At 37.8% G+C, this 18,894-nt stretch overlaps 1 protein-coding gene across 2 annotated transcripts in view; it reads left to right on the plus strand.

Annotated features, from left to right (window-relative positions):
- Nucleotides 1-18,894, plus strand: part of Lats1 (large tumor suppressor kinase 1) — a 51,633-nt gene that overhangs the window by 22,369 nt on the left and 10,370 nt on the right. The window contains exons 3-7 of one of the 2 annotated variants that reach the window (XM_005390598.2): nucleotides 1,644-1,794; nucleotides 8,363-9,870; nucleotides 12,481-13,063; nucleotides 16,526-16,708; nucleotides 16,897-17,003. In XM_005390598.2, the coding sequence (XP_005390655.1) occupies nucleotides 1,644-1,794; nucleotides 8,363-9,870; nucleotides 12,481-13,063; nucleotides 16,526-16,708; nucleotides 16,897-17,003 (2,532 nt within the window). The remainder of the gene's footprint in view (nucleotides 1-1,643; nucleotides 1,795-8,362; nucleotides 9,871-12,480; nucleotides 13,064-16,525; nucleotides 16,709-16,896; nucleotides 17,004-18,894) is intronic. The other variant, XM_005390599.2, reaches the window with a different exon arrangement.

Raw genomic sequence — 18,894 nt, forward strand, 5'->3', positions numbered from 1 at the left:
TTTTTCTCCGGTACCAGGAACCGAACTCACGACCTTGCGCTTGCCAGGCAGGCGCTTTTTGCCGCTGAGCTAAATCCCCAGCCCCGATAGTAACTTTTTCAAGAAAATGAATCTCACGAATGTTGGGTAGGCCATGGTTTCTATCACCTTTTTTTTTTTTTTGGTTGTACTAAGGATTGAACCCAAGTCTTCTCACATGCTAGGCAAATATTCTACAACTGAGCTACAAACCTAGCCCTTTTAATTAATTAATTAATTACATTAGAAAAAATTTTTTTGTTTTTGGTACTGGCAGTCGAACTCACAACCTCATACTTGCCAGGCAGGCACTGTGCCGCTGAGCTATCTCTCCGGCCTGCCCTTTCTATTTTGAGACAGGGGCTTGCTAGGTTGCCCAGACAGGCTTCAAATGCAGTCTTCCTGCTTTAGTCTATAGAGTAGCTGGAATTATACCTGTCCACCCCTGGCTGTCCCATATCCTTTCTTTGATCTCATGTTCATTTCCAATAGGACAGTCATCTATTAGTGGACAGTCATCTATTCACCCATTAGTCGTTCTAAACCATAATGACATTTTAGAATGTCATTTGAAATACTTAGTCTTGTAGGACAAATAAGTAGTTTCCCTCTTCTTGATAAATGCACATCAAAATACTAGTTTATAATTTATGTTTACACTTAATATAAAGAAGACAAGGAGTGGAGGAAGACACCCAGTATTTGAGCTCTAGGCACTGCATTTATGTGCTTTCCATGTTTTCTTATTTAATCCTGACATCAACCCTGAACATTTATTACAGTTGAAGAAACAGAGACTCTGAAATGTTACATAACTTACCAGAGTTCACACAATTCTGATTTGGTACCGGGAATCAAACTCAGGACCAGCACTTGCCAAGCAGATGCTTGTGCCACTGAGCTATATCCCCAGCTCAAGTTCACACAATTCTAAAGTGGAGCTGCTGAACCTCAGATCAGACTGATTCCAGATCTTGCTTCTTCCATCATACTATCTAACCTCCTAAAGTCATCATCACATAATTATATCTTTTCTTCTACCATTTCCCTTGAATTTGTATTCCTGTAAATATAGATCCCTGAAAATGTAAACTCTTAAAAGGAAAAAAACAGAACTACATTTTTCTTTTACTAGTATACATAGTAGCAAAAGGGCTTCATAAAATGCTTTAATGATACTTTAATAATGTTTTCAAGTATTTTGATTGATAACTTTGTAAACAATCTAGTTAGTAGTCTCTGTTTACATAAGAATGTCATTAAAAAAACAAGAAATAATCAGAGTTATGTTGCCATGGTTGTACCCCAAAGAATATCCTACAAGGAAAAATTATATTACATAAAGGTGAAAATATTAAAGAAACATATTAAAGATTTGAGGATTTATTTTCTTTATTTTGGTAATTGGAGATTTATAGTGTTTGCTGTGATAGTGCTTGCTTCAGCAGCACGTATATAGTGTTGTGATAATGGTGTTGTTTTTAGCAGTTACAAATAGGACATTAATATTGTGGTTTAGGGCCCTGTCCTACATAATTATGAATGCCTCTGGTGGAATTGACATTGTTCTTTCCCTCCTATTAATTATAAAATTTAAATTTTGTTTCTTTTTTTTAACTTATTAGGATATGGTTATACAGGCTCTTCAGAAAACTAATAATAGAAGTATAGAAGCAGCAATTGAATTCATTAGTAAAATGAGTTACCAAGATCCTCGGCGGGAGCAAATGGCTACAGCAGCTGCTGCCAGACCTATTAATGCCAGCATGAAACCAGGTGATTAATCAAGCACTTTTTTTTGTAGTCTGTATTATGATAGTTTATAGCACTTAAGTGTATCAAATCTTTGGTCTTAGAAATTGGTAAAAGCATCCCAATTAATTGAAAGTCTCAAATTAAGATCATAATGTTATATAGTGTTATACCAAAATGATTTTGAGGTTGGGACCTTCACATTTAAAAGTTAATAGGTAATTGTGATAAGTAGCAGTCCAGGTTGAGAACTGCTTGACTGGTTATATTTCAACTGGAACACATCCCTTTTTTATGCCCAAATACCATCATTAAAATTCCTGGGTTTGGTTTTTTTCTTTTCATATTTTTTCATATTTTGAGAGCAAAATGCATTTATCATAGAATATTCAGACAACAGTTAAGCAGAAGAAAACATCGTGTGTATGTTTGTGTATGTGTGTGTATTCCTGGGGATTGGACATAGGGCCTTCACACTGAGCTATATCTATCCTTAGCCCTTTCTATTAAAATTTTTTTTTATTTTGAGACAAGGTGTCTTGCAGGGTCATTAAATTGCCCAGATTGGGCTCAGACTTGTAGTCTTCCTGCTTCTGTCTCATGGATGGCTAGGATTACAGGTATGTGCCACTATGCCTGGTCAATCCCACTGTTAACTGCTGTTTTTTTTGTCTTTTTGAGACAGGGTCTCACTATGCAGTTCAGGCTGGCCTTCAGCTCACTTTGTAGACCAGACTGGTCTCTAACTTGCAATGATCCTCCTGCCTCAGCCTCCCAAGTACTGTGATTACAGGTGGCGTGCACCACCATGCCTGGTTTAACCACTGTATTTTGGAATGTTACTTTTTTTTTTTTTTTTTTGGTGGTGTGTTGTCCTTTTTTCCTAGGGGAAACCTGAATAAGTTTGTATATATTTTTGATTCTTATTCAGGCCAAAAATGGTATCATACCAATCCTACCTTATTCATTTGATATACTCTAAGTTTATTTTTTAAATGTTCTAAACATTTTAATTTTAATTTTTTTATGTATATGATGCTGGGGATTGAACTCAGGACCTCACACATGCTAAGCATATACTTTACCTATGAGCTATATCCCCAGCCCTACAAAATAATTTTAATAGCTCCACATACTTTATTTAACCAATCTCCCATTTTTATTTTTTTTTTAACTTGCATACCTAAATCTTTTATACACCTAATGATTTTCTAAAAATAAATTTTAAGTATTTAGAAAATGTTTGTGATTTCCCATAGATATTGCTGTCTGGTAAGGTGGTACCATGTAAGCTAGGCATAGTGTCCACACCTGTAATCCAGCACTCTGGAAGGCTAAGGCAGGAGGATTGCAAATTCAAGCCCAACCTGGGTGATTTAATGACTTAACAAGAACCTGTCTCAAGAGGGGAGGAGGGGATGAGGGGATGGGGAGACAGCTCAGTATGGAGCCCTAGGGTCAATCGCCAGTACCTACCCCCCAAAAACAGATGGTACCAACTTGTATTTTCTCCTGTCTGTTGACAGTAAGGGCACCAAATTCAGTACTATGTATTTTTTTCATTTAATTGATACTATTGTCTCATTTTACATTCATATTTCTTTGATCATTAGTGAACATGTAGCCAGGGATATAGCTCAGCGGCACAAGCGCTTCTCTGGCAAGTGCAAGGTCCTGAATTCGATTCCTGGTACCCCCCCCGCCCCCCAAAAAAAGGAACATGTAATAGTTTTGTGTTTTGTTTGCAGTATTGGAGATTTAACCCAAGGAGTGCTGAGCTACTTCCCTAGTCATTTTTATTTTTTATTTTGAGACAGTCTCCCTGAGTTGCCCAGACTGGGCCTTGAATTTGTAGTCTTTCTGCCTTAGCTTCCTGGGATTATGGGAATGTGCCACCATGCCCAAAACAGTTTTATTTGTTTCTTCATTTGTTTGTTTGGTGAGGGAGATTGAATTCAGGGCCTTGAACATGCTGATAAATGATCTACCAGTGAACTTTTTTTTTCTTTTTTGTCTTTTTGGAACAGTGTCTTGCTATGCAGTTCAGGTAGGCCTTGAGCTCACTTTGTAGCTCAGGCTGGTCTCAAACTCACAACGATCCTCCTGCCTCAGCTTCCCAGGTGCTACGAGTATAGATGTGCATCACCACACCCCCACTATGCCCAACACAGGCTTCTTTTTGTTCTTGGAAAATACCAAGCTCCCACCTCAGGACCATTATCCAGTCTTAGCTCCTATGTCATCTTTCAGAGGAGCCTTTTCTGACTGCTGATTTTCATTACTTTCTGTCCTATTTCTCTCTTGCTCTCATTTGACACCATTTATGTGTTACATAAAGAATTTATTATGCCCTGAAATTATTTTGTTTATTCACTTGTGTCCTCCTCTGTGAATATAGGTTCCCTGGGTTTAGGGGTATTATCTTGTTCACAATGTGTTTGGATTGCTTAGAGGAGGCCCTGGTATATAGTGGATGCACAATAATGAATAAATTCAAACCATGAAAGAAGAAAAGCAATACAGAGAGGAGAAAGAAGTGATAGACCCCGAATTTATACTAGATTAAATGTGCCATAAAGAGGATTAATCTTGGAGTTCTTGATGAGGTTGAGGAACTTCTGTAGTAGGGTTAATCAAAAGTGGAGGAATTGGAGAATACAAACCTTGTATTACTCATTATGAAAGAAGAATAGATAAGAGTGATACCAAAATGTGAAATACTATCTTAAGAGTGATACTTGAGTTAGAATGGAAGGAGAGGGTGAAGGAGCTGAAAGATGAGGGTAGTGTATGGTTCATCCATGAGGATGTTGAGATTATAGGCCTTAGGGTATATCAAATGCCAAAGTTACAGATGAATGAGAAAGGCAGTAGGAGTTAACTAGGTCAGGGAGTGAACCTGGCTGTCCAGCTACAAAAGCTCTGGCTTTTACTGTTTGCCATGCTGGGGATGGAACCCAGGGCTTTGTACATGCCCCGCAACCAGAGGTGGTTTTTTAAAAGGAATAATGATCTAGAATCATAAATGGAGAGCAGAGATGTAGAATCTTATCTTTTGGGCCTGTTTATTTTTAAGGAAAACCTTAATTTCAAAGGGCTGAAGGAAAGTAACATCAGCAGAAGAAAAACCACCTTGAAAATAGTGACAGGAGGCCGGATGTGGAGGCTGAAGGAGGAGGATCATTGTGAGTTCGAGACCAGCCAGGGCTACAAAGTGAGCTCAAGGCCAGCCTGAACTGCATAGCAAGACCTGTCTCAAACAAACAAACAAAAAAAGAAAATGGTGACAGGAAAGCTGGGAATAAAAGTCAGTGACAGAAGAGCAGTGGCTGATTGTGCAGCAGAGCAGTCTGGAAGGTGTGGGGAAGAAGTCTGGAAAGTAGAAGAATGCAGAGGGCTCTTACAGAGGCACAGGACAGCAGGGATGACTATATACTCCAGGGCTGTAGAAACTGGCATCTTAACTGATAAAAGCTGGATGAAAGACATGGTGGTTTTGGTCTCCACTGACCATCTAAGGAAAGTGAGCCTGGCTAGAGGACTTGTATGGCTTGCCCAGAGTGAGGGTTTTCCCAAAAGTAACAGATCCAAAAGCTGCCCATCCTACCTAAAATGCAGTGTTAAACTGTATATTTTGAATGTTTATTGCTTTTTTTCTCATATGTGTTGTTATACATTTTCTCCTAGGATAATAGTGATCTTTCACATTTGTAGGTGTTCCTTGTTTTGTTTTGAATAGTGGTAAGTGTTTTACATATTTAGATCTCCATCTCTGTCAGGCTTGGGAAGATCTTCCCAAGAGGTATAAAATAGGTACCCCCAAACTACTGAAAGGCTTGTTCTTTTAGTGTTTATATAGCTTTATCTTTAATATTTAATCTTTAATCCCTCTGGAATGTATACTTTAGTCTTTTATACTAATGTATTGTAGTAGTGAAGGGAATTCCTCCTCCTGTCCCTGAAGGTTCAAGTCTTTAAGTCTGTTGAAATAAATTGACAGTAGACAGATTAACATGAGTAAAGGCATACAAATTTATGTGTATAGGAGCCATATGAAATATAAAAGCTCAGAGAGGCATCCAACTGTTGAAACTTAAATATCTTCTTCATAGAGAAGAGGAAAGTGTAGGGGGTGGACAATTTTAGAAGAGTAGTGAATGATTTTTAGAGGAGGTGAATGAACCCAAGAATAGACAGTGGCTTCCGACAAAGTTCCTCTGGGTGCTAAGTCTGGAATTTGCTTTTCTGTCACTTCTCCTTTCTGGCTAACAATATTCCTTAACAATCGCAATCCTCTGGGAAGGGAACTGCCTTACTCAGATAAAGGCTTAGAGAGAAAGGATCAGTTACCAGAGAGAGAGAGAGGAGGGGAGAAAAAGTCAAAGAGACTTTAATTCTAAGACCCGTCTCTCTAGTTCAGCGTGTCAAAGCTTTGGGGTAGCATTTTCTAAGCCCCAACAGAGTATATTTTTAATGTATTACATGTTTTTCCCAAGTGACCAGACTGTCCCAATTAAATGTTTCATTTTTTGGTGTTGTATACTTTCTTGCTTATTTCATTAACTTGGAAATTCCATTAAAGACAGACCCTGTAAAATCCATATCACATTACGTATTCAACTGATTATCCCCTGCTAACTTTTTTGTTTTAAAAACCGTATTAAGATTAGCAGTTACGGGGCTGGGGATTTAGCTCAGCGGCAAAGTGCCTGCCTGGCAAGCGCAAGGTTGTGAGTTCGGTTCCCGGTACCGGAGAAAAACCAAAAAAAAAGAAAAAAAGATTAGCAGTTACATCTATCAAAATTACAGATGAACATACCCTCTGATTTAGTAGTTTCCCCTCTAATATTTATCTACAAATACACATGCATATATAAAAAATGACATCTGCACAGAATTTTTTATGCCTCTCAGGTATCTTCCTGATGACATTGTTTACCTTCAAGGAAGGAAATTGGTAGGCTAAGGGACAGTCAGGGTACCATTTTGTATCTTGTAGATTTTGAGCAATGAGATTGTATTACCTAGTCAAAAATAACATTTTTAAAGGTAAAATAAAACCACTTACTGAAATCTGACAATATTTTCTTTTTGCAGTAAATTGTACTAATTAACATATGGTTTACTTCATGTAGTTGTTGTAGTGAGAACACCAAATCACAACAGTTTTGAAGAATAAAAAAGAAAGAGGAACTAGGGTGAGGGAAAGGAGAAAGGAAGGGAAAAGAAAAAAATGCAAGATAGTGAAAAAAATGCAAGATACTACTAATTTCTCGTAATTCATTGAAAAGAGAGGTTTGTGTTAGTATCATTTGGGGAATTTTTTACGCCCATATCTTGTACTCTGAGTAACTGCTTTAAAGATAACAATACACAATGTATTAACTGTTATTCTCCTATTACTTGGTTATAAAATTTTTTCCTAATTTTTCCAGTGCAATACATTGTTACTAACAAATTACCATGTTGTATAACAGATTTCTTTCCTTTTTTTTCTTTCCTTCCCTTCCTCCCTCCCTCCGTTTTCTTCTTTCTTTCTTTCTCTCCTCTTTCTCCCCTCTCTCTCCCTTCCCTTTCCCCCTCCTTTTTCCCTCCTCTTCCTCTCTTCCTCTGTTTTTTTGGGACAGGGTCTTGCTGTATAGCAGACTTCTTTCTTTTAAACATAATGTGTCTAATTTATTTCACTTAAAAGTATAGTCTCAAGGTACATCCATATACTTGAAAAGTCTCAAGTTTTTTTTTTTTTTTCTCTTTTTGAGACAGGGTTTTGCTATGCAGTTCAGGCTGGTCTTGTTTTTTTTTTGGTTTTTCTCCGGTACTGGGAATTGAACTCACAATCTTGCACTTGCCAGGCAGGTGCTGTGCCGCTGAGCTAAATCCCCAGCCCCTCAGTCTGGTCTTGAACTCACTTTGTAGCCTAGGTTGGTCTCAAACTCACAACGATCCTCCAGCTTCTCCAGCCTCAGCCTCCCAAGTGCTGGGATTACAGGCATGTGCCACCACACCTGGCAAAAGTCTCAAGTTTACCCTTCTTTATGGCAGAGTAGTACTCCATTGTATATAAACACCAAATGTTCTTTATCCATTCATTTGTTAATGAGCATGTAGGCTGTTTCCAAGATTTAGCTATTATAAATTGTGCTGTAAACGTGGGCATGCATATATCGTTGTGGTATAATGTTTTTATTTCTTTGGGGGAGATACTAAGAAGGGGAATAGCTGGGTCAAATGGAACTTCTAGTTTCAGTTTTTTGAGGAATCTCCATACTAATTTCCAAATTGGTTGTACCAGTTCACACTCCCGTCAACAATGGTGAAGGGTCCTTTCTCCCCACAGCCCCATCAGCATTTGTTACTGGTTGATTTCTGTTTAAAATTATTATTAATTTTATTGGTACATTTTAGATATATATAGTGATCACATTCATCATAGGGAATATGTACCTGTACTGTAGCAGATTTCTTGAAGTCATTCCTATTCTTAATAGTTCTTGAAAGAAAACTGAGTAATATTTGGAAGTTGATGTTCCAGATTAAGTTCTTCAAAACTAAGAGGTTAAAAACATGATTTTTCTCTCTTTTATGATCATAGGAAGTGTGCAACAATCAATTAACCGCAAACAAAGCTGGAAAGGTTCTAAAGAGTCCTTGGTTCCTCAGAGACATGGCCCACCTCTAGGCGAAAGTGTAGCCTATCGTTCTGAAAGTCCCAACTCACAGACAGATGTAGGAAGACCTTTATCTGGATCCGGTATAACAGCATTTGCTCAAGCTCACCCAAACAATGGACAGAGAGTAAACCCCCCTCCACCTCCTCAAGTAAGGAGTGTCACTCCACCTCCTCCTCCAAGAGGCCAGACTCCCCCTCCACGAGGTACAACCCCACCTCCTCCATCATGGGAACCAAACTCTCAAACAAAGCGGTATTCTGGGAACATGGAATATGTAATCTCCCGAATCTCTCCTGTTCCACCTGGGGCATGGCAGGAGGGCTATCCTGCACCACCTCTTAACACTTCCACCATGAATCCTCCTAACCAAGGGCAGAGAGGCATTAGTTCTGTTCCTGTTGGCAGACAACCAATCATCATGCAGAGTTCTAACAAATTTAACTTTACACCAGGGAGACCTGGAATTCAGAATGGTGGTCAGACTGATTTTTTGATACACCAAAATGTCCCTGCTGGCACTGTGAATCGGCAGCCACCCCCTCCATATCCTCTGACACCAACTAATGGACAAAGCCCTTCCACTTTACAGACAGTGGGATCTACTGCGCCTTCATCATATACAAATGGAAGCATGCCTCAGTCCGTGATGGTGCCAAACAGAAATAGTCATAACATGGAACTTTACAACATTAACATCCCAGGACTGCAAACAACTTGGCCTCAGTCGTCTTCTGCTCCTGCCCAGTCATCCCCAAGCAGCGGGCATGAAATTCCTACATGGCAGCCTAATATACCAGTCAGGTCAAATTCTTTTAATAACCCATTAGGAAATAGAACAAGTCACTCAGCTAATTCACAGCCTTCAGCTACAACAGTCACTGCGATCACCCCTGCTCCTATTCAACAGCCTGTGAAAAGTATGCGTGTATTAAAACCTGAGCTACAGACTGCTTTAGCACCTACCCACCCTTCTTGGATACCACAGCCAGTTCAAACTGTCCAACCTAGCCCTTTTTCTGAGGGTAGCACTTCAAATATGACTGTTATGCCACCTGTTGCTGAAGCTCCAACCTATCAAGGTCCACCACCACCTTATCCAAAACATCTGCTACACCAAAACCCACCAGTTCCTCCATATGAATCAATAAATAAATCTAGCAAAGACGATCAGTCTAGCTTGCCCAAGGAAGATGAGGATGAGAAAAGTTTTGAAAGTGTTGATAGTGGGGATAAAGAAAAGAAGCAGATTACAACCTCACCTATCACTGTTAGAAAAAATAAGAGAGATGAAGAGCGAAGGGAATCTCGTATTCAGAGTTATTCTCCTCAGGCGTTTAAATTCTATATGGAACAACATGTAGAAAATGTCCTCAAGTCTCATCAGCAACGTCTCCATCGTAAAAAGCAACTAGAGAATGAAATGATGCGGGTAAAACCTTTTGAAATACCTATTTTAATATATCAGATCATGTATTGGTATTTATTTTAAAATATTTTGCTCCAGTATTTTTTTACTTCTTATAACTAAATGTAATATATTTAAGTGAGCAAACTGTAAAGTACGTTTGACTATAGCATTTTATATTATTTCAAAATTTACTCAGAATTTCCTATAAAAAGTTTTTGTGTAAATTAAAAATATAACTGTACAGCCTACAAGTTTAGGTGTATACTATCTCTTTTTATGGAAATTGGAGAAATTTCTAGGCTTAAACATTACTTTAGAACATTAAAAATCAACTACGACTATCTAGATCATTCTTAATATACATAGGAAACATTTTTCATGAGGCATGGTGGTACATGATTGTAATCCCAGCACTCTGGGAGGCTGAAGCAAGAGGATCCCTAAGTTCAAGCCCAGTCTGGGCAACTTAGCAAGACCCTGTCAAGACCCTGTCTCAAAAATATAAACTAAGAGTGGGGGCTTGTTCGGGGATGTAGCTCAATGTGAAAGCTATAAGTTCAATCTTTAGTACCAAAAACAGAAAAAGAAAATAAATGTTATTTTACATTTCTTATTAGGTGTAAGTTTTTTGGATTTATTAATCATGTAGGTCTAATTAAAAAGTGTCAGAGATGTCTCCTTTCAATGATGTACTCCATCTAATTTTATTTTTATAATGTCCTAGAAAAAAATACCCAAATTATTAAATAAAAGTGTAGTATAAAGGAATCAGAATAAATAAATGCTTTGGTTTAATCTGTGTTGTGATTTCACATAATTCTCTTCAATAAATACTATGGTAGTACTATCATCAGCTTTGTTTTTGTTTTTTTTCTTTTGGTACTAAAAATTGAACTCAGGACCTCATGCTTGCCAGGCAGGTGCTGCGTTCCTAAGCTATACCCCTGGCCCATAAGCATTGTTTTTATCATATATTTACAATTCAAAGATTTGACTCCTAATCTTACATATACCACTGAGAATCCAAGAAGCTCTAATTTATGATTCAACTTCTTGAACATACTTGAGAGAACTATTCTTTTAAAAATGATGATTCCAGCCAGGCGTGGTGGTGCACGCTTGTATTCCCAGCACTCAGGAGGCTGAGGCAGGATCGTTGCAAGTTTGAGACCAGCCTGGGTTACAAAGTGAGCTCAAGGCTAGCCTGAACTGCATAGTGAGACAATGTCTCAAAAACACACACACACAAAAAAAAATTCCAAATCTGATTTTACCATACAGTATTATTATTCTCACTATAAATTGAATTGTGTTAGATGAGAAATACCATGACAACATCTGGCTTACTCATATTGTAGTTCTTAGAATTTCTTACTAGAGTCTGTCTGTATGTATTTTCTTAGTTTATTTTTCCTTTTTCCTCTTCACTTTCACTAATAGCTGATTTAAGCTTTTATGGTGTTGGAAGCTTTGCTGACTTCTGTAGCCTCCATTACTGTGTAGGCAAGTAAGATTTTAAGAGAAACAGTTCGGTACTAAATCTGGCATGCTAGCCTTTCTTAAAGATTTTGCATGCAAATATGCATCCTAACAGAAGCATGAGATTGCTATATTGGAATTAGTCTTACATTTCTAAACTTAGACCCTACATTTTCAGTTGAATTCTTTTTGTTTAGACCCTTTAGTTCTTTAGCCAAAGTAAACTTTTTCCTTTCTAAATCTGAGTATTCCATATCTACTTAAAAGGTTTTTTTTTGTTTTCATCTGCTTTTTGATGTCTTCGTAAGTCATGCTGATTATTCTTTGAAATATTCCAGAATATCTAAAAGATACTTTCAACCAGGCTGTCCCTTCTGAATGAGATAGGAGAAACTCTCAGTGTTAGTGGATGGCTGTGACTCCTATTCTTACTCTAATGACCTAGGAAAGAGAAAAGACTGTGGGTAACTAGTTTATTTCTTGAGAATGGGGGAAAGGGTTGGTAGGTTATAGAAAGCATTCCTTTGTTGTTTGCAGTGAATCATTTTTAATACATGAGACTAGAGTACAATTTTTTTTCATGAAGGATAAAATGTGAAGAAGAATGTCTAAGGCGTAGGCATGCCACAAAAGGAAGCATTTAATAAAGGCAGTCTAATCCTGTAATTTGGGATGAAGCCAGGTATGTTGGCACATGTCTGTAATCCTAGCACTCTGAGATGCTGAGGTAGGAGGATCACAAATTCTAGCCTAGTCTGGGCAATTTAGTGAGACACTGTCCTGAAAAGGTGGGGGTGGGGGGTGCATGGAGAGAGTTGAAAATGCATGTTAACAGGCATTTGTTTTATTGCACAATTGGAAGCTACTTTTGAGTGTACTAGAGAACAGAGAAGGCTGCCTGTTGGTATCTTATTTTTGATCTCTATAGCTGAATTTGCATATATACTCACTTGTATATCCTGTTAACTATTTCTTAAGCTGCACTTCTGATTATCAGTTTTCTCTGAAATATATTCTAGATTTCTAACATGCTTTATTAAAAATTTTTATGCATTTAACCTTTATACTGTATGCCTGAATTTTTTCTAAGCTACTTCTTAATATTCAATATTGAAGAAAATTCCTCGTTTAACATTTAGTTTATTTACCCAGGTTGGATTATCTCAAGATGCCCAGGATCAAATGAGAAAGATGCTTTGCCAAAAAGAGTCTAATTACATTCGTCTGAAAAGGGCTAAAATGGACAAATCTATGTTTGTCAAGATAAAGACACTGGGAATAGGAGCATTTGGTGAAGTCTGTCTAGCAAGAAAAGTAGATACGAAAGCTTTGTATGCAACAAAAACTCTTCGAAAGAAAGATGTTCTGCTTCGAAATCAAGTCGCCCATGTTAAAGCTGAGAGAGATATCCTGGCTGAAGCTGACAATGAATGGGTAGTTCGCTTATATTATTCATTCCAAGATAAGGACAATTTATACTTTGTAATGGACTACATTCCTGGGGGTGATATGATGAGCCTATTGATTAGAATGGGAATATTTCCAGAAAATCTGGCACGATTCTACATAGCAGAACTTACCTGTGCAGTTGAAAGTGTTCATAAAATGGGTTTTATTCATAGAGATATTAAACCTGATAATATTTTGATTGATCGTGATGGTCATATTAAATTGACTGACTTTGGCCTCTGCACTGGCTTCAGATGGACACATGATTCCAAGTACTATCAGAGTGGTAAGTAAACAAAGTTTTTTTAGTTCATTATAATGTGATTTATTTATGCAGAATAAGAATAAGATGGTATCATCACTGGATAGGAGCCAAAAGATCTGGGGTAGGTCTTTACTCTGCTGAATAAAATGAGGTGAATTCTTTATGTACTTAGTTAGATTCATAGAATGAAAGAGTCTTGTATTTATTTATTTATTTATTTATTTATTTATTTAACTTGGTGTTTTGAGACAAGGCCTTGTTATGGAGCTCAAGCTGACCTCAAACTCAGTCCTCTTATCTTGGCCTCTGGAGTGCTAAATTTGATTGTTTCTAAATATTATTAACATTTGTAAGTTAACCTCTTTAAAACAAAATTTTATTTTATTTTATTTTATTTATTTTATTGTATTTTATTTTAATTTGTCTTTTTGAGGCAGGGTCTCCCTGTGCAGTTCAGGCTGGCCTTGAGCTTACTTTGTAGCCCTTACTTCCTCCTGCCTCAGCCTGCCAAATGCTGGGATTACAGGCATGCACCACCATGCTCGGCTCAAAATTTTATTTGGAAATATATCAGACAATAGTTTTGAAGTAATTTTTAAATGAAGTTCCATATCTACCAAGATAATATTTTAGGCTACCCTAAACAATCACTTTGTCTTTCCTCCATAGGTAACCATTACCTCAGAATTTTGTAATCTTTTTTTTTTACTTTTCCCCACATTTTAATCATGTATGTATATATCCCTAAACATTATGTTAATTTAATTTTGTTTGAAGTTTTTCCATGTTACTGTATAGAACAGTTACTTTCACTGCTATTTAAGGTTCCATTATGTGACTGTCACTCAATTTAATGCTAAACATTTTATGTATGTGATTCTATTTAATCCTGTGACACTGTGAGGCATTATCAAGAAAATGAAACTTTAGTTAGCTGAAATAACTTGCCCAAAGTCAGACAGAAATTAAATGTAAGGGCTAGGCCTTCAATCCAGATTTGTCTGATTACAGGGCCCATATTATTTCTACCATACCACACTGCCTCACCAAGATCTCTTCAAGTGCTAATGCAAGTGTAAGTTGATGTAACATTTGTTGAATACTTAGTATATGCTGGGTACTTTATATATACTCTAATAGTCCCAGCAGTTTTCTGTGGTATTATTAGCTTCCTTTGTGAATACATGCAGATTTACATTAAATATACAGAATTTAGTGTCTCCCCAGATTCATATTAATTATTTGTGATTCTTGTTAAAAATAAGATTCCTAGGCTCTATTCCAGTCTTTTGAGAAAAAAATCTTCATGAGAGAATCAAAATCATATTTTAATGAACTTCCCAGATACAACATAATCATTACAGTTTGGTTAATTTCAGATACATTTCTATAGGTGACTCTATCCAGTCATGGCTTTAAGTACCATGTAATATATGTCAGTGACTTCCAAGTCTCTCTTGTCAGAAATGGTCTTCTTGAAATCACTGATTTCTGTATCCAACTGTCTCCTGGATAAATCTCCACACTGATTTCAAATAGGACTTCCAAATTTAACTGGCTGTTCAAAATTAACACTGCCAATAGGGAATTCTTAACTACTATACTACATCTGCTACCCTCCAGTCTTCCTTGTTTCAGTAAATGGTGCCGTCACCACCCACCTGGTTGTCCTGATTCTTTTGTTACCCATACCCTTCACATTTAATATATTAACAAGTCTTGTTTATGCCACCTCTAAAATATATCCTGAATCTATTCACTTCTCTGCAGCTCTGTTACCACATCGTTGTCCAAGCTTACATGTAATAGCCTCTTATTTTTTTATTGTTTGAGGTGGGGGCGGGTCTCATTGCCCAGGCTGGTCTCGAACTCCTGGACTTGAGATCCTCCTGCGTGCTGTATACTACTACTTTTACATGGCTTATAACAGCTCTGTATCTATCTATCTATCTGTCTGTCTGGCTATCTATCTATCTGTCTATCTATCTATCATCATCATTTGCAGTACAGAGGACTAAACTCAAGGCTTTTTGCCCTGAGCTACGTTTCCAGCCCTTTAAATTTTTTTCTTTTATTTTGAGACAGGATTTCACTAAGTCACAAAATTTTCCAGGCTGGGGTGGAACTTGTGATCTTCCTGCCTCAGCCTCCCGGAGTGCTAAGATTATAGCCCTGTGCCATCACATCCGTAATATAGCTTCTTAATTATTCTTTTTTTACTTTTATCCCCTTGTCTGTTTTCAACAACGTAGCTAAAGTTTGAGACAGGGTCTCACTATGTAGTTCATGCTGGCCTTAAACTCACTATGTAGCCCAAGCTGGCCTTGAACTAACAGTGTTCCTTCTGCCTCAGCCTCCTGAGTGTTGGAATTACAGGTCTGTGCCACCATGCCTGGCTAAAATTTGCTTTTTATAAGCAAAAGTCAGATCTTGTCACCTTCTTGCTTCAGATTCTTCAGTATCTTTTCATGACAGAAAGCCTTGTGTGCTGGCTTCTGCTTGACTTTCAAATTCTTCCCTTTCTCAACTGTACTGCTCTTCTTTCTGTTGTCGTTTCTTTGTGGAAAGCCTTGCCCTGATTTTTGAATGATTGAGTCTTCCTTGTGTTTCACATCCCAGCAAATGCTGCCTTCCCAATTGGGCTCCCTTGCTACCCAGGCTAATATGGCTGTCCAGTCACATTTGTCTTGTCACTTGGGCTCACTGTCTGTGTGGGACACTTCACCATGTTACATTTCCCCAGCCCTGTTTTAAAATAAGAGACAGGTCTTGCTATGATGCTCTGCCTGGCCGCGAACTCCTGGGTTCAGGTCATCCTACTTCAGCATCCTAGGTAGCTGGGACTGCAGATGCAAACTGCCATGCCCAGACTATTTTTTTCAGTTTTTTTTGTGTGTTTTGTGGTGCTGGGGATTGAGCCCAGTGTCTTGTGTGTATTTAAACGTATACTCTCACACTGTATACCCCACTATCACTGTTCCTTAAATGTGTATATGTGTGTTGTGTTGCGTATAAGTTGTCTGAGTGAAGAACTTTTTTACTTTTTATTTTTGTCATTTGTTGAACAAAACACTGATCTAATTTGTTTGAAAATTTGCCCAGAGTAGCAAGCGCGATCTTGATAACATTTTTACCTAATATTAGGGATTGAGTCCAGGTCTTTATACCTACTAAGCAAACCCTGTACCACTGAGCTATACCTCAACCCTTTGAATAATATTCATGAAGTTAGCTGCTCATGACTTACCATTTAACACTGAGTAAATTACTGACTCTTATATTCTTCTTAGTGTAAAACTTTTTCTAGTGATATCTCTGAAAACTAGTCCTTGTTAGTATTAAACACTACCAGTGATTTGGCAGTTTGTGTTTTAATTTGTCATAAGGGAGAATGTTAACCCTAAATCAAGAAATGAAATGATTAATTAAACAGCGTTTAGGTTTATCTTTTCTTTGTTGCTTTACTTTCTTTTTACTGTATAGGTGACCATCCACGGCAAGATAGCATGGATTTCAGCAGTGAGTGGGGTGATCCCTCCAACTGTCGATGTGGAGACAGGCTAAAGCCTCTGGAGCGCAGAGCTGCTCGCCAGCACCAGCGATGTCTAGCACATTCTCTAGTTGGGACTCCCAATTATATTGCACCTGAAGTGTTGCTACGAACAGGTAAAACATTTCTTTATTTCATAAGTAATCTCAATAGGCCACAACTTATGACTATGCCCTATTTTTCAGGTTTTAGGAAAGTATTGCTCTGACAGTATAAATTGATGATTTGATGTTAATGCTGATTGTATTAATTCCAAGCATTTAAAAAGATTGCTTATAAATAACTATAATTTTGGTATCTTTAGGCTATACACAGTTGTGTGATTGGTGGAGTGTTGGTGTTATTCTTTTTGAAATGTTGGTGGGACAACCTCCTTTCTTGGCACAAACACCATTAGAAACACAAATGAAGGTAAGGTATAGAACCTATACCAAAATAATTGTCACAAAGTCCTATATCATATACCATTATTTATTAGTACAGGTTGAGTATCCCTCATCAGAAATGCTTGAGGTCAGAAGTGTTTCAGATTTCAAATTATTCAGATTTTTCTTTTGTATATATATGCATAATGAGATATCTAAACCTGAAATTCATTTGTTTTCTTGGTTTGTTTGTGTGTTTCATGGTGCTGGTGATGGAGCCCTGGGTCTCATGCATGCTAGGCAAGCACTCTATCATTTATATTTCATATACACCATATGCACATAGCCTGCAGGCAATTTTATACAAAAAGTACAGTACCTACCACTCAGCATTAGACCCTTGGACTTTGTTTTGACTGTGACCTGTCACCTGAGGCCAGGTGTAGCACTTTCCACTTGTAATGTGATGTGAGTACTTAAAAATGTTTTAGATTTCAGATGGGCGTGGTGGTACACATCTGTAATCCCAGCACTTTGGGGGATTGCCAAATTTGAGTTTGACCTGGGCAATTTAGGGAGAGTCATTGCAAAGGCCCTGGTTCAAGCCCAAGTATTTATTGTGCTTGAATTTTTTTTTTTTTTGGTACTGGGAATCAACTCAGGACCTTGTACTTGCCAGGCAGACACTTGTGCTGCTGAGCTATATCCCCAGGCCCCTAACCCCAGTATTTAAAAAGAAAAAGAAAGTCTTGAATTTTAGACCATTTAATATTTTAGAGATTTGGATAGGGATGCTCAACTTGTACTTCAAGAGCACCTTAATCTGAAATTAAAGGTTTGTGAATATTTGTGCTAACATTGTTTGGAAAATTAAATACCTATATCTTGTACTCTGAGTAAGTAATTTAAAGATAACAATACAAAATGTATTAAGCATTATTACCCTCCTATTACCTCATTCTGAAATTTTTTTCCTCTTTAATATTAGAAAAAAAAAAAAAAAAAGAGTGAACCCAAGCTAGTTGTGGTGGTGCATGCCTGCAATCCCAGCACCTAGGAGGCTGAGGCAGGAGGATCACTGTGAGTTCAAGGCCAGCTCCTACTACATAGTGAGAACCTATCTCAAAAAAAAAAAAGAATAAATCCACTAACATTTCATGTATGTACTCTAATGTTTAGTATCCCAACTATCACTGTATTTTTATATTCACTCTTACACAGTATACTCATGTTTTATTGTCATAAAGGTCTTTAGTTTCATTTGAGGATTTATTCCAGTTACTCCTCATCACTACTACCTCCTAGCTTTATCATCCTCCATGCTCATTCTAGCCCCAAACTACAAACAAATGTCTATATTTGCTCCTGAAAATAACTCAGCCACTTAAATGAGAAGTTGACCACAATTTTGACCATATATTATTTCTACCTAAAACCCTGGAATGCTTCTTTTGTCTTTTTTTTGTGTGTGTGTTTTTTTGAGACAGGGTCTCTCTATGCAGTCCAGGCTGGCCTTGAGCTCGCTTTGTAGCCCAGGCTGGTCTCGAACTCTCAAGGATCCTCCTGCCTCAGCCTCCCGAGTGTATGCGCCACCATGCCTGGCTGTAATGCTTCTTTTGTACAAGGGTTAAAACAAAGATTTGTCCTGTATTTTTTTATTCAGACCATTCCCTCTCTCTGGAATGTCCTACCTCTGTTTTGTCTACCACAACTCCATCTCCTTTCTGATGAAACCTCCTTACTTTTTGTTTGGTTTGGTTTTTTTGAGACAGGGTCTTGCTATGTAGTCCAGGCTGGCCTTGAATTCATGGCAGTCTCCCATTTCAGCCTCCCAGGTACCGGGGTTGTAGGTGTACACTATCAAGTCCCACAAAATCTGCTTAACTCATAATCATTCTTATGTCTTGAGGTGACACCTCTTCTGCATCCCCCATAAC

This window comes from Chinchilla lanigera, unplaced genomic scaffold, assembly GCF_000276665.1.
Source record: "Chinchilla lanigera isolate Chin_1 unplaced genomic scaffold, ChiLan1.0 scaffold00038, whole genome shotgun sequence".
Taxonomy (NCBI): domain Eukaryota; kingdom Metazoa; phylum Chordata; class Mammalia; order Rodentia; family Chinchillidae; genus Chinchilla; species Chinchilla lanigera.